The sequence below is a fragment of the Mustela nivalis genome (genome assembly GCF_964662115.1).
Source record: "Mustela nivalis genome assembly, chromosome: 10".
Classification (NCBI taxonomy): domain Eukaryota; kingdom Metazoa; phylum Chordata; class Mammalia; order Carnivora; family Mustelidae; genus Mustela; species Mustela nivalis.
Window position 1 is genome coordinate 82488778 of NC_139029.1, and position 18063 is coordinate 82506840.

Genomic DNA, 18063 nt, shown 5'->3' on the forward strand with positions numbered 1-18063 from the left:
TTGTGTTTGATTGTCTAGAAAATCAGGAGCTGTGATTGCACAATTTGTCTTTTGCTTCCCCACCCCCTACCCTGGCTCGATCTTTGGGTCCACTACCTCCTAACTGTCCAAATATAAAACACACAGCTCAGCTGGCCCCTCTGCTAGAACGACTTGGCTGAACTCTGGCCTCCCCTCTGCCCTGAATGACTTTGGTGACCTAGCACTTTTCACAGAGTGTTTACTTGTCTTCTGTTTACGTCTTTTCCACCAAAAAGAGTTCATTGTCTTATTCATCTGTCTCTAGCACATAGCACGATGTTGGTTACATAGTTGGTTGATGTTTAACCAGAGTGTGATATATGGATAGATGAACAAACATTCAGAACCCAGAATACCCAAGCCTCCAATTAGTAGGGACACTGCTCTACAACTCCATATCCAATTTCCAAATTGCATTCCTGTGATGACCAAATGGTTCTTTGGAACCTCTTAGGGGATACAGGTATTTGAAATCTAAATATTACAACCATAAATAGCCATGTCTAAACGTGAGAGCCTAGTTGAACGATGAGTCAATGACTTCTTTCTGGGGCAGAGAGCCCCTCAATGATCAGTTTCAACTTCTCTCTTTGCATTTATGACGCCAATACAGATATAAGGGTATTTATTTTGTTATGCCAACAAAAACTGACACTGAAACTTATGGAGGAAGTAAAAAGTAAATGCAAATTTTCAGTGAACTGAAGGAACTCTACTTAATATTTCTTTGTGCAAATCTAGGGCAAAAATTTCCAAGTACTCAAATACTAAAACTTACAATCAGTTACTCTTTAAACTAAAATCCCAAACTGGAAGAGAAAAAGAAAAAACAACTTTTCAAAACAAAAAGCAAAGAAAGTTCAAACTCTTCAAGTTCAAAAAGCAGCTGAGTACACACAGGAGCACCCTGAACCACTTAGACATCCAGTTTCGTATGCGCTAGCATATATTATGGACACTTTCCAAGGTAGTTTTGACTTAAGGAACATTTCTAGGTCCAAATATTTTAAACATTCCATTGAATCCACCGGCTAAAAGTGAAAGCATCAAGGGAAGGTATCACAGTGGAACAGCATTTTTTAAAACACCCCAACCTGAAAACAATGCTGAAGGAAGGGCTGCTTCCTTACGCTGCAAACAAAGGACGGAAAGTGAATAAGGCCAGCGGTCCTCACCAAAGGCTCTGACTCAAAACAACATTTAAAGTTCAACCCAAATGATCCTTTTCATCCCCTCTATGGTACACACTGCACAAAGGCATGCGTACCACAAGGTTTATACAGGGGAGTGGTAAATTGGCAGAGAACTCGTTGTGCTGGGGCAACTACAGGCCTTGATCTTGGTGGGATGATAATTACAGACTCTCTAGTCCCTTGTTTTTCTCCCATTTACAGCGATGCTAATACTTTGCATGATACCCATAATTTTCATGTTCGTTTGTACACTGAGGCAGAGAAAAAGAAAAGATCCCCAATACTTAGCCAAATAAACTGCTCAGGTTATGTGCTCATGAGAGGGGAAATAAATGCCAAAACATTTCCTTGTGTTGGATGGGAGCTGGGAAGGATTATTTTGCTACATATGTTTGGTGTGTTGATAGGTTATTTTTTATCTATGGCTATCTTTGATAGGCTATTGGGTAACTTGAGGCCATGTTCAGAAAACAGCTGCCTCCTTCATCCACAAAAGTCTAACAATTGGACAGGTTAAATATTCTTTCCACTAAATCAGTTGTTCGAATTCTAGGAGTCTCAACCTGAAAGAGCTGTGTGCTATTCAAAGAGAAGCCAACATGCTGAACCACACACTCTTCTACTGCCTGTTAGTAGAATTTTGTTTGCACTGATGTATGTCTGCAAGACTTCACTTACATAAAAGTCATAGTGCATCTTTAGACAAATTCCCAAGGAAAAATGGCCATAGACTGTCCAGTCTTAAAAAATCAATTCCACAAATCATCAAAATTATCAAATTTGCTTGTCACACAGAATGCATTATTCTAGACATGTAATGATATACATGGTTAAACCTCATGCCCTGGGTCTATGACAACTAAGGAAAAATAGAAGTAGGATAATATTGTGGACTGAGATGAAGCTTTGGACCTGGACACTCTTAGAATTAAATCCTGGTTTCACTTCTCCCTGGATACAGAACCCCTTGGTAGGTTATTTAATCTTCTTGAGGGCTGATTTCCAAACCCATTCAGTGGACCAATAAAGCACCTGACACAAACAAACAATCAAATAGGTCATCATAATCATCATTCAACAATTATTTGTCGGGTGTTCACTAGGCACGAGGACTGTTGTAAGCACTTCAAATACAGATAGAACTTTCACTATCTGTAAGTTACACTCCAGTGAAAGAATACAGGTAATAAACAAACAAAAAAAGTGCAAAATATAGAATTGCAGAAGATGGGGCGCCTGGGTGGCTCAGTGGGTTAAAGCCTCTGCCTTCGGCTCAGGTCATGATCCCAGGGTCCTGGGATGGAGCCCTGCATCGGGTTCTCTGCTCCGCGGTGAGCCTGCTTCCTCCTCTCTCTCTCTGCCTGCCTCTCTGCCTACTTGTGAGCTCTCTCTCTGTCAAATAAATAAATAAAATCTTAAAAAAAAAAAAAAGAATTGCAGAAGATCATAAGGGCTATGGCAACAAATATAACAAAGTGAGGGGCATTGGTAAGATCAGAGAGAGATATAATGTGAGGGAAGCCTCACTGAGAAGGTAATATCTTGGCAAAGACCTGAAAAAAGGGGAGGCAATGATCCATACAGAAACCTTGAGTTCCAGGTGTAGGTAACAGCCTAAGACCCTAGGGCACAAAAGAAGTCTACACTGGAGATTAAATAAATTTAGAGTTCAGCATTAGGATGAGACTAAATGAGATCCCTGGGGAGTGAGTAGAGATTAATGTAAGACAAAAGGGCACCAACAACTGAGCCCTGATACATTCCAATGTCAAGTGGAAAAGAGAAGGAAGGAGCAAAGTAGGCTGAGAGAGAGACGCTGGTGAGGTGAGAGTAAAATCAAGAGACTGGGGTGTCCCAGAGGCCCAGGGAAGATAGGAGGGGAAGAGCAACTCTGTTCCATGTTGTCGATGGTTCGAGTACAATGAGCATCTGTGCTACAGACTGTCTTGAAGCCTAATGCATTTTCTCCACTTGTCCTCTGAACTGTAGAGCTCACATTACCTAACAGACACCAGTATATTGCCAATCCAACTATACAGAGTACTCTACGATGACAATAACTCATGATCAGGAATCTCTTGTAATGTATGCAGTCACCCTATTCACATACCCGTTTGTTACTTGAGGATAGCAGCTAAATCCCATCCAGAGGTCTACCAGAGAAGGAAAGGATGCAAAAAAGCCCATGTTGCCCAGTCATGTGGAAGAGTAAGTGTCAAAGGTAAGAAGAATTGAGATGGCCTGGGGACACCTAGTTTTGGATCAGGTCATGATCTCAGGGTCGTGAGCTCCCTGCTCGGCTGGGAGTCTGCTTGGGATTCTCTCCCTCTGTGCCTCCTCATCTCTCTCTCAAATAAATAAATAACATTTAAAAAGAAAAGAGAAGAGAAAGGAAAAGAGAAAAGAAAAAAAATAAAAAAGGAGATGGCCTCGTCAGTACAAATAAATGTGACGGTCAGGATTTTTTTTTTCCTTTACGATTCTTTCAGAGACATAGTAGGAAAAAGGAAATTTCCTGTCTTTAGGTCAGTACCGCTTCTGGACTTCAGAAGTCTGAAAAGTCATAAAGAAAGAAAAGAGAAAGAATGAGAGAGAGAGAGAGAAAAGAGTCAGGAGTGAACACTTACTTTGTTCAAAAAAGTTCTACATTATATGTCGATAAAAAAATTTGTTTACGTTCTAGAAAAGCTTTTTCACATAGACATCCAAGAAATATTTACTTCCTTATTTAGACTTTGGTTCTCTGTGGTTTTCAATCCAAAATCTCTAATCTAAGCTTCCCTTTTGTACTTAATTTGGAACCTACAAATTCTCATTCTTCTCTCCAATTTTACGCTCACTCAAATGTTTTTTGGCTTCCTCCCTTATAAATCATTCTTATTGCTGTAACTTTGGGGTTTTTAAATATTTAAATTAGCATGTTAAGTACCATTCCGCTTACTCTGTCCTATGCTTTGGATTCTGGATTCAGACCTTCTAAAAGACAAGCAAAAGCCTAGAGACTTTCCTTCTTCAGAACATTGGCAAATTTTTAGTCTCTTTCCACAAGCACTCACATTTCATATCTCCTACCTTCCTACCTAATCTTCCTGTATGTTCTAAAAGGTCAACGGCTTTATTTTCCTAAAATATGAATGGGATCTATCATCAGCCACTGCCCTAGTCCATTTTTCCTGAACATCAAATTCTAGGTATGGATGTATATTTCCATCAATCTTTCTGTCTCATTTCTCCTCTCTCCCAGGTAAGGACATCTCCTTTCTGATCCTCTATCACATTATGTGATAATCTCACCCTTAGAAATGGCTTTTAGGGGGCAGTTGGGTGGCTCAGTGAGTTTAGCCTCTGCCTTCAGCTCAGGTCATGATCCCAGGATCCTGGGATCGAGCCCCACATCAGACTCTCTGCTTAGCGGGAAGCCTATTTCCCCCTCTCCCTCTGCCTGCCTTTCTGCCTACTTGTGATCTCTCCCTCTCTGTCAAATAAATAAATAAAATCTTTTTTTTTTTAATGGCTTTTAGGTTCTGCTTTTCCCCTACAGTGGCTTTTCTGCAACATACATTAATCTTTATCTTCTTCAACTCGCTTCACACTTACTGCTTATGCGCCACACTACCATTACTCTATGCTATACTCTCGTGGTTCCAAATAGTCCAATAGTTAGAACTTTGTTTTATCACAATACAATGACAGCTGGTTTACTATTCTTTGTCCCCTAATTTTTTCTAACATGTGTCTTACCTCTCCAATGAGATAGTGAATTCATTTTAAGAAAGGGCACTGTCGGGGCGCCTGGGTGGCTCAGTGGGTTAAGCCTCTGCCTTCAGTTCAGGTCATGATCCCAGGGTCCTGGGATCAAGCCCCACATCGGGCTCTCTGCTCAGCAGTGAACCTGCTTCCTCCTCTCTCTCTGCCTGCCTCTCTGCCTACTTGTAATCTCTGTCAAATAAATAAATAAAATCTTAAAAAAAAAAAAAAAGAAAGAAAGAAAGAAAAGAAAAGGGCACTGTCTCAGAATCTGTTATAACTCTTACTTCCTAACACAAGATCGGGTCATTGATTTTAATTTCTAACTCTTGACAACTTCATTTACATTGCTTGGCAAACACCAAAGTCTTTGGTAAAATTCGTTTAACGAGATATCTAGGAGCAGATAAGTTCTATGGATTATGTGTTTTACAGAGACTGAATTTGGTCGTATTTAGTTAATGTTTAATGAATGCTAGTTCACTAGATTCTGCTCCATTGTGAATTACAGTTCTAGATATTTTGTGATCCAGCTCACTTTCAGAGATGTGACGCATTTTGTAAATCTAGATGAGGCTTCTTTCCTGAACTCCAAACTCATATATCCAGTTTCTCCTCAACATCTCCATGAGGTAACTAATTAACTTGTCCCAAACTGAGCAGTTGGTATCTGCCCTCTCTGTCAGAAGAAAACTATGTCACCACTTCCCTATCTCAGTTGATGGTAAACTCCATTTGCTCAGTCCAAGAGTCATAGAGTTATCATGAATCTTCTCTTTCTCTCAAACTCTCTATCCAATGTCAAGAAATCCTGTTGTTCTACTTTAAAATATATCCGCAGTTCAACCAATTCCCAATAAATACCCTTATTGCTCTCACCTTGGCTCAAGCTGGCATCATTTCCCAACTGGATTACAGCGATAGTGTCCTACCTACTCTCCCTGCTTCCATCCTTGCAAAACAGCTAGGTCACGCCGTTTCTCTGTATAAAATATCTCAAGGGCTCCTCACTCCACACTGAATAAAAACAAAGTCCTTACAGTGTCGCGTAAGACCTACGCAGATTGGGACCTTTTACATTTCCAGCCACCTCTGTTACCATTCCCTGCAGCGCTTGCTGTCACACCACAGTGGCCTTGTTCCTAAAATAAGCCAGAGAAAGTCTACCTTGGGGCCTTTGCACAGACTTCCCCTGATATGTTCTTCCCACTTGAATACTTGTGGCTAACTGTTACCCCTTCTTCAAGCATTTATCCAAATGCTCCCTTTTCATTCTAAATTGCAAATTGCAACCTTCCACCAGTTAGCAATCTTTATTCTCTTCCCTTGCTCTGTTTTCTTTCCAATGCATTTATCACTGTGGCTGTCATAGAAATGTGCTGCCCACATATCCAGCTACAGGAACATAACTGATAAAGAGTGCCAGCTGTTGCACCCTGAAATCTATCCCTGCCTTTGCATCAGGACCCTATCTCTCAGGGTCTACTCCCAGCCAGTGGGTGAGTAGGGCAGAAATGCTATAAGCTCATTCCTGACAGACATGGGCCCTCTCTGGTAGCTGACTTTGGCTCCAGGATTTTTTTTAAGTTTTTTTTTTTTCTTTTTCTTTCTTTCTTTCTTTCTTTCTTTTTTTTTTTTTAGAGGCATCTGGGTGGCTCAGGTAGCTAAGCATCTGCCTTCAGCTCAGAACATGATTCTAAAATCCTGGGATCAAGTCCTGCATTAGGGCTCCTTGCTCAGCTGGAAGTCCGCTTTTCCCCCTGCCTGACACTCTGCCTGCTTATGCACTCTCTCTCTCTGACAAATAAATAATTAAAATCTTCTTAAAATTTTATTTATTTACTTATGAGAGAGAGAGAGAGGAGAGCACACATGCCATCAGGGGAAGGGATGGAGAAACTCAAGCAGACTGGGCGCTGAGCACAGAGCCTGACACGGGTCTCCATCTCACAACCCTGAGACCATAACCTGAGCTGAAATCAAGAATTGGCCATTTAACGAACTGAGCCACCCACACGCCTTGGCCGCAGGACTTTCTGATGGCCTTGCCAGTTTGACGAAGCCTGCACTGCAGCTCAGGCAGTTCCCACGCCACTTTCTCTTCCTCTCTCCCTCTCTTGAGCCAGACTTGTGACACGGTCTGACCACTCTTCCAGACTCCAGGCTTCTGCCCTCTTTGCCTACCTCCCCAATCTTCTCTCACAGAGTCATTCTCTTAATAAAATCTAGTACTTTCCACCCATCTTGCCGATTGTTTACTCAGAAGACTCCAACAGAACCATCTTCTTACCTACTCTGTTTTGCTTGCTTATTATGTTTATCTTTCATTACCTACCAGAAGAGAAGTTCCAGAGAGCAGGAATTTTACTCATCCTTGTATCCCAAACACCTAGCACAGTGTGTGACACATCACAGGTACTCAATAAGTATGTGCAGAATAAATGCATAACAAATGCCTTTAAAATATTAGCAATTAGGAGTATTATCAACTAAATAAATGAATAAACACAGAATGGTACCAACAGTTGTCACAACTCTGCTCCCTCCTAAATTCCCTGGTCTTATTTTATCCAATCCTCCCCTACACTAGAAGACCTTTGGGTTTTCCCACAGCAGAAATGATATTTGAGCGGTAAATTGTTTTTAGGAAATATCCAGACTAATAATTGGATAACTGCCCATCTGTTCCGGGCTGCAAATAGCAATTCCGGTTGAGATATTCATCACTGCTTCTCCCTTGTATTTAATTTCATCCAGGACCTACACAAACAAAGTAAAAAATTCTGAAGGCTTGATTTTTTTTAAGCACAAGTATCCATCCAATAGTCACCAGACTTGGCCCCGGCCTAATCAATTCTCCACTTCTCTAGTTTCCCAAACCATCTCTTTTGAGTATGTATGAACAAGGTCAGGCTACTCTCAAGGATGATTTCAGACTCTTGACACTGATGGGATTCACTCTGCCGTTGGGTAGCTCCACATGACAATATGGAAAAATCTTTTCTCTCTAGGGCCACTAAATTACTGTAGAGATTCCCAAGGAGTTCTCCCTAAGGGGTTTGCTTCCAGATGTAAGTGTTCTGGAAGCTAGATGGAAGAACAGGCTGGGGTTCCAACTCTTTTTCATGAAGACTGATTCAGCCTTCAACCTGTGTCTTCCCTTGCTCCATTTCTTGGGTAGGCCTTGATGAACGGCTCTCATGAAGTCTGTCAGCCAGTCTTGGGTTTTCCATTATTAGCTAGGCAGCAAATTACGGCTCTGAGCCTCAGTTTCCTTGTTTGTAAAGTAAGGATAATAGCATCTATCTCCCAGCACTCTGTATGATATTTAGTATGTGGAGTATTTCTCTATAGAGAGTATTCAACAAAGATTAGCTATTATTATTACGATCAACAGTGTGTAGGAAATTAAACCACATGGTCACTGTCTGGCTTGTCTCTTTAACGTGTTCAGCTGAATGTTGATCTGAAGGTGCTTGATAACATCCAAACACAGAACAACAAGGTAGATGGTAATTATGGTTTACTGCACAAAATTTAATCAAAGAAATCAAAGAGGAAAGAAAACAAGATCAATGGTAAAGCTTCCAGCCTCTGCTAAGTGTTTCACTGGGTTTGGCTTTCTTTTTCTAAAGGGCAGGGGAACACCCATATAATGTCAGACCACATGAGTTACAAAATGTCTGGCCACACTTTCAAAGGCTTGCTCCTTTCTCTTGCAGCACTGGTGAGGTCCGAATGGGCACCTTCCTGAAAGCCCAGAGTGTCATTTCTGAATAAGGTCCAAGGAAGAATGGCACCCCGTGGCAATCCAAGACAAGAAATAACCAAGGGTGGTACTCGATGTTTAAATCACACCCAATGCTGTTCAGTGGGCCGAGTGTCACCTTAACCCCTTTGATTTCTCCCTGACCTCAAGACTCCAAAATTTAAAAGCAACTGCTTGAGTGGGAGCAGGAGGGAGACGGAAGGGCGACCTGAGGAAAATTTGCCCCCATACCCAGTTCTGAGATAAACACAGAATTTATTATTATTGCCTGAAGCCGGTCAGAGGAAGAAAGGCAAACGAGTGGCTTGCCCCAGTCAGTCCAGGCGAGGCTCTGTCTCTGCAAACTCGGGAGGAGGGTGCAGGTAAACTTTGGACACACACACACACACACATACACACAGACCCACACACACCCAGAGGTGGCCCTGTGTCGCTAGAGCACAGGCCGATGACACCCTCTGCCTCCGGGCTCCCTGGGCCACTCCTGGAAAATAATGAGTTGGGTAAGGAACAGTTAATGAGAAAATGTGCCTTGCTAACTGTGCACATTACAACAAAGAGCTGGCAGCTCCTGAAGGAAAAGGGCTGGTGCGGCTGCCGCTCAGACTTGTCAGTCAGCTCTCGCCAGCAGCCTCAGGGTCTGCCTCCCCAGCACACTCTCATTACATGTGTCTGTCTGGCCGGCTCTGGACATCTGCTCAGAGACGCTCCTGCTGCCTCGGGGGTTCCTGCCTTCCTCCACGGGGGCCAAGGGCTTTCTCACTGTCACCCCTCGCCTCTCCCCCAGGAGGCTCCTGCTTTATGGTAGCTTGGGACTTCCTGCCCCCGTCTGCCTGCCCCTGACTTCCAGCATGGAAGAAGCCGAGCTGGTGAAGGAAAGACTTCAGGCCATCACAGTAAGTCTGCGTCCAGCTATCACTCGGGGAGGTGGTTGCTGAGGGGAAGGGCAGACGCGCTGCTGGTGCCCCGGGCCTCCGAGCCCCGGCCGCTGAGTGGAAAAACAGAACTGTCATCCTTCGTGGACGCGGCTCGGGCGCTCTCTTAACCCCTGTGACCCTCTGTCATTCTTGGGCTTCAGAACCTGCGGGCAGGGCAGTGGTCTGTATTTTCGCCCAACTGTGCCGGCCAGCCGTCTTAAAGAGCAATCTGAAGCTTGGGAGGCAGTTCGGTTCACTGTCATGTACCTTCTCAGTACCTTAAAAAGGCAGTTTGTAAAAAAAAAAAAAAAAAAAAAAAAAAAAAAAAAAAAAAGGCAGTTTCTCCTCCAGTGGGTATTTGCCAGACAGGGGATTAAAAAGCAGATCCTCAACTTGGAGACTTTTTTAAAGCAAGGAATACACGCAAAAGTTAAATTCTTTGAAATGGGGGAAAGAGGAAGAATAAAACAAACAACTTGAAACTTTTTATCTGTTATGAGGTAGTATGTTCCAGAGAGCCTAACAGAATCCGAATGAATGTCATTGTACTTAATTAAACTAAGCATTAAACAAGAGAAAAGTAGGTAAAAGCACGTATCAGATTCATTCTTAGAGATCAGTTTTCAGCAGAGTCACAAACTGAGTAAGATCCTGATAAAGGAATGCAATGCGTGCAATGCTGCGGATTTGGAAAATATCTTCTTAATACCGGGAAGGAAAATAGTGTATTTTTTATGTCTGTTCTGGGAAAGAATCGAAGCAAGAAATAAACTACTTTCCTTAAGTGACCTGGCTTTTTTTTTTTTTTAATTTTCTGAAATCCTGTATTTGGCAGTAACCTGGAAATCTGTGGCACAGTCAGTTACGATTAGCTACAATTTGTGATATAATTTTCTTAAAACTTGGAAATCCAGATCCCAATTTCTCAACATTTTCTGCCACTTAAATTAGCTGTCAGGAAGAAATGAGTACTTTTTAAAAACTGATGTTAAATCAGAATGGGTAGGAGGATATTATTCTCTGCTCTTCCAGTTCCCAGAGCATAAATAATAAGGCTAATCCAAATTTAGCATTTTTATTAAATGGATACAATGTCTTAGTGTCACCCAAAAATGATTCAAGAAGTTGAAGCATTTTCTCAGCCTATAGTAAGGAACCAGAAGTCCAGACGTCCACCAATAAGGTTGGCGCTTTTCCATAAGACAATGCTTTTGAAATGTCTAGCTTCTAATTAGTACATTTCCCTTTCTACAGAAAACTTTGCTTTGGAACTATTGTTTGTTTTGTTTTGTTCTTTTGTGTGTGTGTCTTTAAAGTCAGCCACCGTTTCAGCTGTCAGGCTTTAAGGGACAGGAACTGGGCCCTGCTCTGTTGTTTTTGGCATGGGCTTTTTGCATTACAGCTGTTGTCTAAAGGTTACTTTATTACACTGTGTGAGTTGTGTGGGCACCAGCTCAGCCTTTGCTTCTACCTCCCAAATTACTAAACTATATCATGTAGCTGGCGAAATACACAAGCCCGTTGTTCCCCATTTTCCTTCTTGAACTATAGCACAGCCTTATTGAAGCCCACATTCCCTCCAGAGCACCTTTTAACTCCCACTGAAACAGCACGTGGTCTGAAGTTATGACTGCCTACAGTTATTCAGGAAAACCAGGAATTTGCACTGAGGGTTCCAAATGAAAATAGAGGTAGAACAAGAGGCATCACGCCTTCCAAGCAGGCAAGAGAGTAAGTAGGTTCCTGAGTATACTGGTGTGTACTTTTTCTGATGATTAACACACACGCATACACACACACCTACACTTTGAATTGTTCCATTAGCCTGAACTATTCCATTAGAAGGAATTAAGCAAATCTCCAAAGTAAGATCACAAAGTAATTCTACCTTGGACGTAAATTGTTTATATGAAGGTTACAGAGGTTGCGGGGGGTGATTGGAAAAAAAAGTTTTGGGGAATAAATTCATACTAGCCTTCACCTCACCAGGCAAAACTCAGTCCCATTTGTCACAACCTAGAGGGGAAAATAGAGCAGTGGTGTGTCCATGGAAACAACACATCCACCTCCTGCTAGACACCCCGGGACATGCCAGCTTTCCCCACCCTTGTTTTACCAGGAAGCCACCTCAGCACTGCCCCATCCCCCCTGGGAAAATGAAAACATACAGTATCCAGAAAATTCGCTGGGACTGTTTCACTTTAGGAAGTACTTAAAATTTTCGAAATCTCTGACCTAAACTAAAACTCAGACACAGTCTTCTCATTTTAACTGTTTTCTTCCTATTTCCTTTCACTGAAGCAATATGTGTATGCTTAAGAAACAAAATCATAAGACTTTTCCAAAGTACGCAAACACAGCAATTCATAGACTTTCTTAGGGAACGGGGAAAAAAAAAAAAAAAACCTTTTCATTCTCAGATCTATTTGATTTTTTTTAAAAGATTTTATTTATTTATTTGACAGAGAGAGATCACAAGTAGACAGTAGGCAGAGAGGCAGGCAGAGAGAGAGAGAGGAGGAAGCAGGCTTCCCGCTGAGCAGAGAGCCCGATGGGGGGCTCGATCCCAGGACCCTGGGATCATGACCTGAACCAAAGGCAGAGGCTTAACCCACTGAGCCACCCAGGTGCCCCTCTATTTGATTTTTATATTAAAACTTGTTCCTCCATTTCCTCACTGTGAAACGAGATGTTCTTTACTGTACATTTATTCCACCTGGTTTTGAGTGTCCAAACAGTCATTATTTCCACTGCAAGGAGTTGAAAAACACAAATGTCTATGCCTAGAACTTGACAGAACCAAGTTCCCGCCCGTCCTCTTATTCCTCTAAAAAATAAATAAATAAATAGATAAAGCACAGTAAGTAGGTGGAATGTGGCAGTTAGGTTCTCAGATTGAAAACTAATACTGTAATTGTGTCCTTCACTTCTATCAGTAAACAATTTTAGATTGTCAGAAGTCTTCTCAAAAACTCAAAGAGAATAAAGAAAAAATTATGGAAAGTACACAGAAACAATTGTTTAAAAACCAGTATATCAGTCTGGGTATGTCAAATATGGATTCTATTTTATACATGTACTCTCACGTTCTTCCTTCATTACTTTGTCCATGTACCAACCCTTCCTTCACTGAATTAATCATCAAAGTATCTCTTAGCCAAAGAGTTCAGTTTTCAGCTGTAACTCAAAAACAGGACTGCTTCAAAGTGATTAGATGAAAAGTTTCTTAAGGCTTTTTTCAAGTTAGTACATATTTTAACAAATAGCCATTTTTTATACAAAAGAAGATCTATTGAAGTAGACTAGTAATTTGAATTTCACTTTTAATATCACTGGGATAGATGACGCTGATATTTCCAGCATCCTCAGGAAGAGTGAGATGAAGGACTGACAGCTATCCCAACAGAACTCCTCTCTGGCAGGAAACTTGGCCCACAGTAAAACCAGTGAAAGACCTAGACCAATTCCTTCCAGAAAAAGAGAGATCCCCTCCCTTAGGAGTAGTAACATTCCATATGTTCTCGACATCCTACTCTGCAAGGAACGCTTTATCTTATCTCCCTTCCTACCATGACCTTAGAAAATACAGTTCCTAAATAACATGGGGACACTCACACTGGAAGACTCCTAGACCTTAAACTGGCTAGAGATCATAAAAATAGCACTGTTTGGGGGCTGACCCCGGAAGAATTCTGAGAACGAGAATCGATTTTTCCGAGAACAGACCCAGCTGGGGAGTGAAGAGATAAGAATAAAGCGAACGTTTTAATTCTCATCAAGGTTTATCTGTAATTGTTAGGAATGTGTGCTATCAACCCGTCTCCTCATTCCTTTATTCAATTAATGGTGATCGAGCACCTACTATGAGCCAGGCCTTATGTATTTAAAGGAAAGGAAGGGAAATACTACTACCAGGAGTAGGGAGTGGGCTGTGGATCACAGCGACGTTGACAGGACGGGCCTCACAGAGGGGTGACATGTAAGCATAGATGTGGAGGAGGTGAGCTCTGTCACAGTTTAGACAACAGAACTAATCACAACAACAAGCACCTGCCTAGAACTGACTCCATTTGGAAGGGAGCCATATAAAGTCCTGACGCTGGAATTTGAGCAACGGAGCCAGATTTGCCGGCCAAAGCCGCTCGTGACGCAAAATAATAAGGAGCTCTCACATTTCCCCAGATCCACTCCCTATTTCTTTCCACTTCTAAGGAATTTTTTCTAGACTTGTAAACGTGGGAACTTGGGTGGTAGAAATTTCCTTGCATAAAACAGAAATTCACCCAATACAAAGACCAACATTAAAACAAGAACACACACACACACAGGTTCTAGTTAATTCATTAGCATGCATAGCCTGTCACCAGACACCACACTTCATCCCATTCCTTTTTTGTCCATATCTGGGATCTTCTAGTGTTTAGTAAGACAGCTGATGGCCTCAAAGCAGGACCTGCTACATGATTTATGGGGCCAGCACACAAGGAAAATGTGGGGACCCTTGTTCAAAAAGCACTCAAAATATCAACGTGGCAACAGCACAGCGTTAAATGAAGTGCTGGGCCCTTCTCAGCATGGTGCCAAGTTACCCCAGAAACCAGCCCTAATTCTACTTCCTGGGCCCGCCATATATATTTCTCCCCCATTCATTCTGCCTGTCAGATAGGAAAGTAAAAAGGAGAGCAAGCCTCCTGGCTCTTTCCTGAAGATAAACCCTTACGTGTGTTTGGATCATTGCCTCATTTAGAGTTCTAAGGACTTCTTAAAATCATAATGGCTAAAAGAACGCAAGAGGCACCATTGTTCCGAAGTACCTCGTGTTAAGACAAAGTTACAGGAAGGTCTTCTCATTTGTCTTGGGCATCTAAAGACAAGCCCATATCAATGGTACATGGAGACGCAGGAATCTCTTCAGTAAAGAAGTCCAGTGTGAGAATTAGAACAATCAAGCCTCAGCCCAATTTTCCACAGAGCCATACTGAGAGATTGCATGTTTCTTCCAGAGAGGGAAAGGTTGCTTCAAACAAAATGTGCTGTACCACATTTCTTTGCCAAACATAATAGCCCACCCACAAAGGAGGGCATGTGACGAGGTATAATAATTTCGATAGTTATTAAGGAAACTGCTTTTTGATAACAGGGTGAGGTTTTTCCAGCGTGCTACAGAATGATAATGCTGCTTTGCAAAGACTTCTCCGAACAAGGATCCCCAGGAACCTTCTGCATAGTACTGGATGGTTAAAAAACAAAAGCTGCTTCTTTACAAAACTCGGACTGAAGTAAATCAGAGTCTGAGCTCTGAAATCTAACTAGAGTATAAACAAGGGTCACAGGGCTCTGGCTAAAACTCAAACGGGGCTTCCACTCCCTCATCCCCCGTCTCAAATGGCCTAGCTTCTCTAAAAATAAAATATAAATCTTTTAACTTATGTCAGTGACAATGATGTCATTTGGGGAAGAGACTCCCTTAAAATTCATTGCCTCCACAAGTCCCCTCACCAAGAAGCCTGTGGGATGTCTGCTTTCCTAAGAGACATAGGAACAGTTTGAGTGAGATCCAAACTTTTTTTTTTAATGTTTTTTATGGGTTGCTTTTTTTACGTTTTTTAATTTTTTTTTTTTCCATAAAACCCCCAGCGACTGAGAGGACTCAGTCAAGCCCTTAGAGACATGGAACCAGATAATTCTCTGAAGCTCTGAAAAGAACTCAAAACTGGTTCCTGTCCGAAGCACCACATTTTCCATGTGTAATTGTGTCTGTGATTGACATAGGGGTACAACATATTCAAATGAGCTACCACTGTTACTCAAAATCCACCTAGACTCACAGATCTAAAACATAAAGGACATTTCTTAAATGAAAGAATTACAAGATTAATAATGATAATAACAGCACCTATTGTCACATAGCACCTAGACCTTAAAATATATATATTCTATATATATATGAAACTTTCACATCCGTATCTCATTTGTCCAAATATCCTATGAGTATTTGTGAAAGCAGATGTCGCCGTTCCCATTTTGTAGATGCAAAACCTAACACCATGAAAAGCTAAGGGATTCGTTAAATAGCACAAGTTGGGTCAATTCTTCTGCTTGTCACACTCTCTGGCCGCAACATCACAATAAAATTCTAAGAAACCTCAAAACCACAAACCTCACCCCATTTAGAACTTCCTCTGTGGTTCACTCTTAATAGAGTTTGAAGTGAAAGAGAGAGAAGAATCTGTAGAGGTTCTGCTTCACTTAACCGCATTTTCTAACCCAAACCAGTCCTTCAGCCCTTAGAGTCTCCTCTGCTTTCCACAGTCCACAGGGGAGTAGAGGTGCGAAAAGAGAAAGTGATGCCATTTCAGAAGCATTTGTAATTGCTTCGACAGGGCTGGGCTGGCACCATGTCCCAGAGCATCCCATACTCCGAGACTGTGACCTTCCCATCTCACTTCCATTACACAAGGTCTCTTCCCTCCAGCCAGGATTTGCTAAGGCAGGGACATCACTGCATCTCACACAGCCCCCCAGCACTGAGCTCAGCACTAGCTGGAACACACACACACACACACACACACCCCTTTGCAAATGAGTAAATGAATGAAGGCCATCAAGCTGAAAATATTTTTTTCACTAAAGCCAACAACAAAGTTCACCATCACCCTTGAGTTTTGGAGGGTTTACCTTGTGTTTGTTCTTTATCCTTGTTTGGTCACTATTCGTTAGAACAAACAGGAAAGGACAAAGGAATAAATGAGTAGCCCAACTGAGTTTCATTTCGAGATGTGTCAGAGTTTGTTCTCTGGCTAGGAAAGAAGACTAAAGTTACTGAATAAAATAAGGTTTAGAAAATGGGTGCTTTTTCATTCACCTCATAAGATGTAGTGATAACCACATCCAATGCCCGTGGATAACTCAGAATGAGGGTGTTTCAGAACTAGGATGCAGAAATAATCATAGAGCCAGGAGAAAACATAGAGATTTCCTGCTCTAGCTGAAGAAAACTTAGAGAAGGTCCATATCCCCATCTTCACGATGCTATGCTCCAAAGATGCTCACCCAGCTTCTCCTTAAATGCTTCCATATGAGAGTAAGGTGGATAGAGTATTGTTTGGGTTTTCAATTTTATTTCTATAGGAATTTTAAAAAATCACTCCAAAGTCCAAGTGGAAAAAAACGAAAAACTATTGCTACTAATTAAGACATTTTAGACAAAAGCAATAAAGCTCAAAAACTTGACCAATAAAATGTTAATTTGTCTCATCAACACATTATCTAAATTATGTACTATTAATACCAAACCCAACTATGCAGGTAACCTCGAACCAGACCCTAATATACATACCAAATTAGTAAATGATAAAAATTAACACTTTTTTTAAAAGTAAATCAATAGAAATAGAACTGCCCTATGACCCAGCAATTGCACTACTGGGTATTTACCCTAAAGATACAAACGTAGTGATCCAAAGGGGCACGTGCACCCAAATGTTTATAGCAACAATGTCCACAATAGCCAAACTATGGAAAGAACCTAGATGTCCATCAACAGATGAATGGATCAAGAAGATGTGGTATATATACACAATGGAATACTATGCAGCCATCAAAAGAAATAAAATCTTGCCATTTGCGACAACATGGATGGAACTAGAGCGTATCATGCTTAGCGAAATAAGTCAAGCGGAGAAAGACAACTATCATATGATCTCCCTGATATGAGGAAGTGGTGATGCAACATGGGGGCTTAAGTGGGTAGAAGAAGAATAAATGAAACAAGATGGGATTGGGAGGGAGACAAACCATAAGTGACTCTTCATCTCACAAAACAAACTGAGGGTTGCTAGGGGGAGGGGGGTTGGGAGAAGGGGGTGGGATTATGGACATTGGGGAGGGTATGTGCTTTGGTGAGTGCTGTGAAGTGTGTAAACCTGGTGATTCACAGACCTGTACCCCTGGGGATAAAAATATATGTTTATAAAAAATAAAAAATTAAAAAAAAAAGAAATTTTTAAGAAAAAGTAAATCACTAGGAAAGAATCCTTTGGTAGAGCTATAGATCAGCCAAAAATTTGGAAAAACGAATATTAGGTCCTTGGCAGTTACCATAAATCAAAATAATTCAGCTAGATGGAAGAGGCTTTTAAAAAAAAATCTTTAGGAAACTGGAGGAAAATATAGATGGATAATTACTGTATCTCAGACAATAAAGATATTAAAGACATCAAGATAGTAGAGTAACATTTTCAGCACTTTTTTTTTAAAGATTTTATTTACTTTTTTGCCAGAGAGAAAGCACACACACAAGCAGGGGGAGTGCAGGCAGAGGGAGAAGCATACTCCCTGCCCAGCAGGGAGCCTGGTATGGCACTAGATCCCAGAGCTCTGGGATCATGACCTTAGCCCAAAGCAGACACTTAGC

At 41.5% G+C, this 18063-nt stretch overlaps 1 protein-coding gene across 1 annotated transcript in view; it reads left to right on the forward strand.

Annotated features, from left to right (window-relative positions):
* Window positions 1-9498: 9498 nt before the first annotated feature.
* PALMD (palmdelphin) overlaps window positions 9499-18063 on the forward strand; it is a 48878-nt gene continuing 40313 nt past the window's right edge. Inside the window, exon 1 of the mRNA XM_082686479.1 lies at window positions 9499-9626. Within this exon, the coding sequence (XP_082542605.1) occupies window positions 9582-9626 (45 nt within the window). The 5' untranslated portion in view covers window positions 9499-9581. The remainder of the gene's footprint in view (window positions 9627-18063) is intronic.